Below are 9,136 nucleotides of genomic sequence, written 5' to 3' on the forward strand. Positions count from 1 at the left end.
TGCCTGCGTAAAAATATCGAGAGCAAGAAAGAGCAACGCTTTTAAACTACTATCCATAATCAAAGCCATACTTTTAAATATAGATGTTAACTAAAGTCCCTTTCAATATAAGAAGGGTGTTCCAAGTAATTCACATTAAAAGGTATCCTATTGGGTAGATGTGTTTATTGGTGGGTGTTTTGCCAGTGTTTCAGTTCACATGTAACTGATAGAGTTTAGACCCTGTCAACAACTAACAATATGACTTTCCCTGAGTAGTAGAAGCTGTTTTCGTTTATATGCTGATTATTTTATAGTCCTCAAATCTTGTATCTTTTACAGAAAATGATATATAAAGCATAGCAATTTTCCACAACACACTTCCTCCAAATCTTATTGTAAAACACGACACACTTTTGTGCACTCTACTTTTATAGAACAACCAGATTTATAATCGATTTCTTTATTTTATTAGATTTATCAATATACAAGGCAGCTTTTTCAAATCTCAGTTCCAAAGTAATTTTAAAAATGAAAAATCATTTTTCCTTAGATGTCATATTCCTAAAGAGCTATTAAAGTCTATTTATAAACAAAATAATTGATAAACTAACACACTTTAGAAATCAGAATATTTTTAAATTAAAATATTTTAATGAATACAAGATGTCTTTTTAATTAACTATCATAGTTAAATTCAGTATCACAAAACAAAATGGCTTATCCCCACTAATTTCTCAAGTGAGGGAAAGTCATTGGGATTTACACTTAATATAAGTTTTAAATGTGATTATTAAATGATAACATTTTATCAATTATAGGAAATGTTCATTTATAGGAATTTCCTTAGGTCCATCAATCTTAGGCCAAGATTGAGCCCATGTCCACCTTAAAGGTTAGATTCAGTGCACTCACTTGCCTAAGTTCGTCAATTTAAGAATATGGATTTCATTGATAAGGGAGAATGAACAGTAGCCACCCCACTATACAAATGAAAAAAAAAAAAAAAAAACCCAAAAAGCAAAACCAAAAAAGAATAAGATAGTTTTAAATAATTATTTAAAAATTCTTAAAAAATTTAAGCAGGAATGGTCAATGATCTTGGGTTTAAAATTTCATAGGATAACCTTAAAATGAAGAAAGTACAGAGAAATAGTGAAATCAATACCTTATTGATTAAAAAAAACAACCACTAGCTTAATAGTCATTGAAGGGATGCCAGCGCTTGGTCTACATGGAAAAGTACTTTTAATGGTAGTTAAGAAAACTAGGAACAAAGAATGCTCTTAGAAACATCAAAAGTGATAAACAGTTAATGCCTAAAATATACTTAAGGTCCTAAACAAAAATGTTAAAGTAAAGGGCCCTGGAAAAATTTCCCAACACTTCTTATAAAATCAGTGTCTAAATAGCTCATATCCTTTTGCTTTGGTGTTCTGCCTATCAACTGAACATTCATACCGCAGAAAGCCCCTCAGGTTCTTTTCAAATGCTTGGCATTATAATGTGATCTCATATCTTTCCTCAAATTAAACTTTGCTCCACATATTCCACACGTATACAGATGAACATCCATATGCTGCTCCAACTGTTCATTATTGGGGAATATCTGAAAGCAGACCTGGCATATCGTCTCACCAGCAGAGAGATGAGAAATCATATGCCGTACATGGTCATGTTTTCGGAAGTTTCCTTGATCACAAATGGAACAGACATACCTGGCCATGCCTTTGTGCATATCATTGTGCAGACGCAACTGTCGCTCCCTTAGGAACTGCTTCCCACACGTCTGACACACAAACTGCTTTTCCTTAGTATGAACAGTGTAGTGTTCTCTCAGATGACACCGCTGATAAAACCCTTTCCCACAGAGATTACAGAAGTGTTTTCGTCGGTGATCTCTCTCGTTCTCCTCCATGATGGCACTCTTAAACATATCCTGGTCTAGGCAGCCAGACATATGTTCGACCACTAAATTTTCAGTTTCAAAACGCTGGCCACAATTGGGACACCGGAAAGGACAAGCGGAATGTTTAAATAACTGCTTTTTCTGGAGACTGTTTATTTGGTAATGATTGTCCCTGAAATCATCTAGCATTTCAACAAACATGTCTCTTATCTCAGACTGCTCATCAGGGTTCTCCTCCATGTCCATCTTCTCGTCGGTATTCCCTAGCCCATTCATCGTCAGATCCTGAGGTTCTCCACATCTCTGAGCGTGTTCCTGAAGCTGTCTGCCCTTGACAAGTATTTGTCCACATTTCCCGCACGCGCAGATGTTTTCAATGTGTTTGGCTAAGTAATGAGATGACAGGTCCTCCTCAGTTATCGTGAGTCCGCACAGCTCACAGGATGCATTCTCTCCATCCTCCTGTACTGGACTGCTGTTGTTAGGGGGTCTCCCGCTCTCTATACCACCTCTTTCATCCACACTTACGGACATCCGAGGTTTCAGGGTTTTCCTGCCACTCTTTTTAATGCCGACGTCTTCCTCGACATAGTATCTATAAAATGGCTCCTCCGGTTCATCTTCCAACTCGTCATTGTCAGTGGACTCATTGCAGTCCTTATCAGCAACTTTAATGACGTTGAAGTCTTTCATCTCATCCGTAGGAATATCTTCTGGTTCCATCTTGATGATCATTCTTCCTGTCTCAGTAGCTCTACCTTTTTCTTCCCCAGCCATTCCAGACTCCGCTGTGCCTCTTCTGCTTCCAGTGCTCGAAGCTGAGTCATCAGGCGCCTGGCTGGCGTCTTCTCTGTATTTGTCTGTCTGTGCAGAAAATGGTTTAGAAGAATCCTTTTCACCAAGTTCAGCTTTGATGTTGCTCTCTTTTCCATCTCTAATATCCACTATTCGGTGGTAAGCCCGTGTTGTGTTTTGGTACGAATGTCTGTTAGTACAGGTCAGCACATGTTCATCCAGTAATTTTTCACAGCTGAAGCCAAACCCACAGCTATCACAGGTAAAACTCCGTCCAAAGCGTCGGGACACACGTTCTTTGGGAGCCGATAATTTGGACCCAGAGCTTTTTTTACACACATCAAACAGTGGCTCAGGGAAGTGGGCTAACTGTAACGATTCCTCATCAGGCTCTCTATTGTGTGGTGTGTTCACTGTTGAACTGGGCTCCGCACACCACCTGTTGGCTTCACTGCCATTTCTAGCCACTGTGTCTTCATACATTCTTACCCCAAAAATCATCTTGCTGTTCTGTTTGCTGGCAGCGGAGGACGAACATTTTGAACTCGAACAGTCTGCATCCTGTATATCTTCTAAGCAGTCAGGTACATTGTATAGCTGCAGGTAGTTCATCGCCACCTTGAACTGCTCGAAGCTGGAAGGGGCGGTCAGAATCTTCCCTAAGTACATGAATTGCAGAATGAGGTCAAAACACTCAGCGCTTATTTTCATGTTGCTGAGATTCAGCTGGGCAGTACTGTGCTGATGGTTCATGAAAAACATTCGAAAATAGGAGCTGCAGGCAGCCAAGACCGCTTTGTGTGCTTGGAAGTAGATGTCGTCAATAGCAATGCAGCAGTCACAGAGAAAACCCCACTCTCTTTGGTTGTTTAGCTGCTGAAGGACATAGCTGCTGTGACTGGGCCTTGCCATCTTCTATTAATTAGACCTATGTAAAACAAAAATATGACAGTCAGGCATCAGAAAGACACTTTTTTTTTTAAAAGATTTATTTATTATGTGTACAGAAGAGGGCACTAGATCTCATTACAGATGGTTGTGGGCCACCATGAGGTTGCTGGGAATTGAACCCTGGTCCTCTGGAAGAACAGTCGGTGCTCTTAACCTCTGAGCCATCTCTCCAGCCCCAGAAAGACACTTAAAAAAGGACACTTTCAGCATCAAAGCACAGTTTTCTATGCTAATGAAGCAAAAGCCAGCAATATGCCTAAATCTTTTTAATTTGAAGATGAAAATATCTAGCCATTTATTGTTTTCTCATATTGAACAAGGGACACCAGAAGCAAAAACCTTAATATTTTTAAAGCTAAAAACGAGGTAGAGGCAGGCAGATCTCTATGAACTCCAGACCAGCCTAGTCTACACAGAAAGTTCCATGCCAGCCAAGGCTACATAGTGAGACCTTGTATACAAACAGACATGTAAGGAAACATCAGGACCCCCAGAAACCGTATCTTCAAAAAGCTGGGCATGGGGTGCCCATGTCTGCACCCATGAGACTTATGGTGAGCCAGCCAGCTAGCCTACTTGTGAAACCCCAAGTCAACAAGAAACCCTGTCTCAAAGTAGACAGCAGCCAAGGAACATGCCCGCCCGAGGCTGACCTCTGGCCTCCACAAGCACACAAACACACAAGCCTCTGTACACACATGAACATATCACACACAAACTCTTCATCCTAGACAGAAAACACATACCCAATCTGAAGGGGGACAGACATGACAATCCCAACAACAAAGTAAATAAAGCAGCAACTTGAACTAAAAGTTAATCATTTGAGTGCAGAGCATTACAAGCCTTTTGAATGATTTGATATTAAGGAACTGTTGCTCATTTTTAAAGTGTGCTAAAAAGTTTCCCTTTTTCAAATTTACTTTGAGGTTTAAAAAAATCATTTTATGTGTGTATGTAGACTACATACATGCTGGAGCCTGTGGAGGTCAGAGAGGGCATTAGATTCCCTGGAACTGGAGTTATAGGTAGATGAGGTACCTGTGAATGCTGGGAAGCCAATCAGGGTCATCTGCAGGAACACCAAGGGTTTAACAGCTGAGCCATCTCTCTAGCCCTCTACTTTGGGTTTTTGAGACAGGGTTCTACCGTATAGTTGAGAGAGCCTGGAATTCTCTCTATGTAGTCCAGTCTAACCTCAGACTCCTGAATACAGGATGACACGTGTGAACCACTACACTGGGCTAAGAACCCTTATCCTTTAGATGAACGTACTGATGTATTTACAGATGAAATTACCAAATGAGGTAATTCAAAACCAATGAGGAGGGGATGAAGGCTACAGATAAGACAAAACCGGCTGTATTAACTATTGAAGCCGGGCCATAGAGTTTCATTTTTTCATTCTCTTGAAACTTTCCAGAGAAAAAAATGTTATTAGGCCTAGAGAATGGCTTAGTGGTTAAGAGCATTCCTACAGAGGACCCATGTTCGATTCACAGTTCCTACATGGCAGCTAACAACCATCTGTAACTAACTGCAGTTCCAGGGGATTCAATGCCCTTTTTTTCACGTCTCCATGGGCACTGCACACACTCAGTGCACAAACATACACGCAAGCAAAAGATTCTATTAAAAAATCTGCTCGGTTTGGTGGCATTAAGTCTTTAATCCTAGTACTTGGGAGGCAGAGGCAAGCAGGTCTCTGTGAATTCTAGGCCAGCCAGGATATATAGTGAGACTCTGTCTCAAAAAAACAGGAAACAAACTTTATGAGGTTATATAGAAATCACACCAATAGTTTGACTGGCATTTTTTTCTTTTTTGAATTACTAGGGAAACAATAGTTTTGTAGTCAGAATACATCTTTTATTGTTCACCATGTACCTAAGGGAAAAAGTAGCACTGAATTTGTTTGGGAAAAAGATATTTATCTTTCTATCGTAATTTTTTCCCTTCAGTTAAAAAAATTTGCTTAGGGGCTGGGAGATGCTCTGTGGTTAAGAGCACTGACTATTCTTGCAGAGGACCCGGGTTCGATTCCCAGCACCCACATGGCAGCTCAAAACTGTCTGTAACTCCAGGTCCAGGGGGACCTGACACCTTCACACAGATACTCATGCAGGCAAAACAACAATGAACATTAAAAAAAAACAAAACAACAACAAAAAAGGCGGGGGTGGTGGTGGCACACGCCTTCCTTTAATCCCAGCACTCGGGAGGCAGAGGCAGGCGGATCTCTGTGAGTTTGAGACCAGCCTGGGCTACAGAGCGAGATCCAGGACAGGCACCAAAACTACACACAGAAATACTGTCTCGAAAAACCAAAACAACAAACAAACAAAACACTAAAAGTAACACATGCTCATTGTAAGAGTTTAAACAGAGTAAAAACACACCTTGAATGATACAGCTTTTCTCAGGTGATCATCTAAGCAATCTGGATCATATAACCTTCACATCTGTCTATGCTCACACATGGTCTGTAATACTGAGTACTATTTTGGCTTTTATGTTTTCTAACTCAAATGGTATCATAGTGTGTAGACCTCTCTGTAACCTGTTTCTTCAACATTGATGGGCGTGTAATTATTGATGTAGTGAGTTACCTTGGGGTAGGAGAGGAAAACATTAAAATATTAGAGGTGCTATTACATTACAAAACTAAAATCCAACTTAAAGGTGGACATAACGTATACCGCTAATCAAAGGCTGAGGCAGGAGGATTTTGAGTTCAAGGCCAGCCTAGGTTACACAGAGAGTTCCAGGTTAGTCAGGGATACACACACACACACACAAACCCTGTTCTCTGTGTGTGTGTGTGTGTGTGTGTGTGTGTGTGTGTGTGTGTGTGTATGTGTGTTTATGTGTATTTTAAAGAGGTATAAAAAAATACAGTTTTCTGCCAGGTGGTGGTGGTGCATGCCTTTAATCCCAGCACTTAGGAGGAGGAGGCAGTGGCAGGCGGATCTCTGAGATTTTGAGGCCAGCCTGGTCTACAGAGTGAGTTCAAGGACAGCCAGGACTGCTTTACAGAGAAACCCTGTCTTGAAAAACCAAAAATAAAAAATAAATAAAAAAATGTAATTTTCTGGGGTTAGGGATTTAGCTCAGTGAGAGAGCTTGCCTAGCAAGTGCAAGGCCCTGGGTTCAATCCTCAGCTACGACAAAAAAGTTTTCTGACTTTAATCTCAAATTTTAATCTGTGTACATAAAACTTTATAATCTACTCTCTATTAGAGAAAAAACCCCACATTCCTATACTGTTTACTGAAAAAACAAAAGACAACCATAACAAGCTGTCCAGTGAACTAAAATGTTCATTCTTTTCTTTCTTTCTTTTTCTTAAAGACAGGGTCTCTCTATTCAGCCCTGGCTGTTCTGGCACTTGCTCTGTAGACCAGCCTGACCTTGAACTCACAGATATTACTTCTTTCTCCCTCCAGAGTGCTGGGACTAAAGCTGTGAGCCACATTCTGCCAAAATGTAGTACTATTAAAACTTTTCTATCTCGGCAGCAGTTATCAAGAGAGTACTGAGTACATTTATCTCTCCTTGCTTCTATCTGTCCTCACAGATCAACTCTAGGTCACACACCCTGTCGCTCCGTGCTATCCTGCTACATACAAGCTCATGCTACCTCCCTATTTCCCTACATAAATGTCAGCAGAGTTCCCTAGGAAGAGAAGGGGCCTGTGGAGTGGAGAAGCCACTGTGTCTCCTGGAAGCCAAATCAAGTGTTTCAAGAAGGTAATAAATTTCAAACCTGTGTCTTGGATGTCCACAGCTAAATTGAGGGAGAATATGCCTAAATGTAAAAGCAATGTGTGTTCAAAGACATCATTCATGTTACTCCTAAGAGTTAACTATGGGATGGAGAGATGGCTCGGAGGTTAAGAGCACTGACTGCTCTTCCAGAGGTCCTGATTCCCAGCAACCACATGGTGGCTCACAACCATCTGTAATGAGATCTGGCGCCCTCTTCTGGTCTGCAGGTAAACATGCAGGCAGAATGCTGTATACATAATAAATAAATTAAAAAAAAGAGTGAAGTACACCAAGGTTAATCCACTAGCCTTTAGAGTAGATTGATGAAAAGCCTGGAGAGATGGTATAGCAATCAAGGGCGCCTGTCACTCTTCTTAGAAGACCCAGGTTCAATTCCCAGCACCTACATGGTGACGCCCAACCATCCATAACTCCAGCTCCATGGGATCCAATGCTCTCTTCTGCCCTCCAAGAGCATCAGGAAGGCACGTGGTACACAGACATACATGTGGGCAACACACTCCTACTTTAAAATAAAGTAAATCTTAAGGGTAATTATATTGGTATGTGAAGGCAGGAAATGAAGGTACAGAAACAAAAAAGTTTACAATTAGAATTCTATAAAACAAGTCTACATGACAATACAACTGAATGCAAAAGGTTAAAAAATACACAGAAACACTGACCCAAGCCCACGTTAAGTAGGTGAGACTTGGAGGTAACGAGTCATCCTACTGTATGATTCACAGAAAGTTTTAATGAAAAAGAGAAAGAAACAGAGAGGGCCAATAGCTATTAAAAAAAAAAAAAAAAAAAAAAAGACTTTCTAGAACTAACAGTTGTTGGAAACTGAAACAAACCTGAGCGGAACCTAGTGATGCCCACACAGTGGGGAAGAGACCAGTGAGGCAGGGCAGACAGACCTGGGTCCTCGTCCTGCTCTCTCCTGCAATCTGTTTCCGACCCTTCGCCCCAGTAGTAAGGTGGGAATAACGACTCAGACCACAAACACAAGGAGTCACACAGCTAATGTGTAAAATGTGGGGTTTGCCATGTGATATTAAGGGAAAGAATACTGGCTGCAGCTGCAATGGTGGTGATGTTGATTTGAGCACCAGGAAGTAAATCTAACGAGGTAATTTTAAGCTTCCTTCCAAGTAAGAGCCAAATGATAGTCAAAATTTCCAAGACCCTTTCTTATCTAAAATGAAAAACAGTGGTTCGGCCACTAACTAAAGTCAACTCCATACCTTCAATTAGTTAAAATCCCTATTTTACATGAACCTAAACATGCGCTACACCGATTAGGACAGCCTCTAAAGCACATGGATGCACATTCTTTCATTCACTACATGGGTAACTGTACACAGGGCTGAGACCAGACGGACGGCACAGCTATCCCCAAAGCCCAAGGACACCTAGAGAGGGTTTCTTCCCTAGACCAGTCACTTCACTCAGCATGAAGTCAGGAAGTGTCTGCTCCATAGAAGGCGTCACGCTGTGCTGGAGAACAAGCAAGCACGGTGTCCAAATGGCGGATGTAAACCCCACTGCCTCTGTGTGTCACATCCTCTGTCTCCCCAACCTACTGGGAGATGGGGCTAAGGCGAGTTCTCAGTACCAGTGCTACAGTCTCCAGGCGGACCTACAATTCTAGTTCAGGCAATGTTAGTATTCACCATACAACTTTAGCATCCAGTGGATAAAAATGATTTTATACGATCTCTCTCAAGT

At 41.1% G+C, this 9,136-nt stretch overlaps 1 protein-coding gene across 1 annotated transcript in view; it reads right to left on the reverse strand.

Moving 5' to 3' along the window:
- Positions 1-31: 31 nt before the first annotated feature.
- Positions 32-9,136, reverse strand: part of Zbtb1 (zinc finger and BTB domain containing 1) — a 10,435-nt gene continuing 1,330 nt past the window's right edge. Inside the window, exon 2 of the mRNA XM_036206636.1 lies at positions 32-3,611. Within this exon, the coding sequence (XP_036062529.1) occupies positions 1,454-3,595 (2,142 nt within the window). The 5' untranslated portion in view covers positions 3,596-3,611 and the 3' untranslated portion in view covers positions 32-1,453. The remainder of the gene's footprint in view (positions 3,612-9,136) is intronic.

This window comes from Onychomys torridus, chromosome 14 (assembly GCF_903995425.1).
Source record: "Onychomys torridus chromosome 14, mOncTor1.1, whole genome shotgun sequence".
Lineage (NCBI taxonomy): Eukaryota > Metazoa > Chordata > Mammalia > Rodentia > Cricetidae > Onychomys > Onychomys torridus.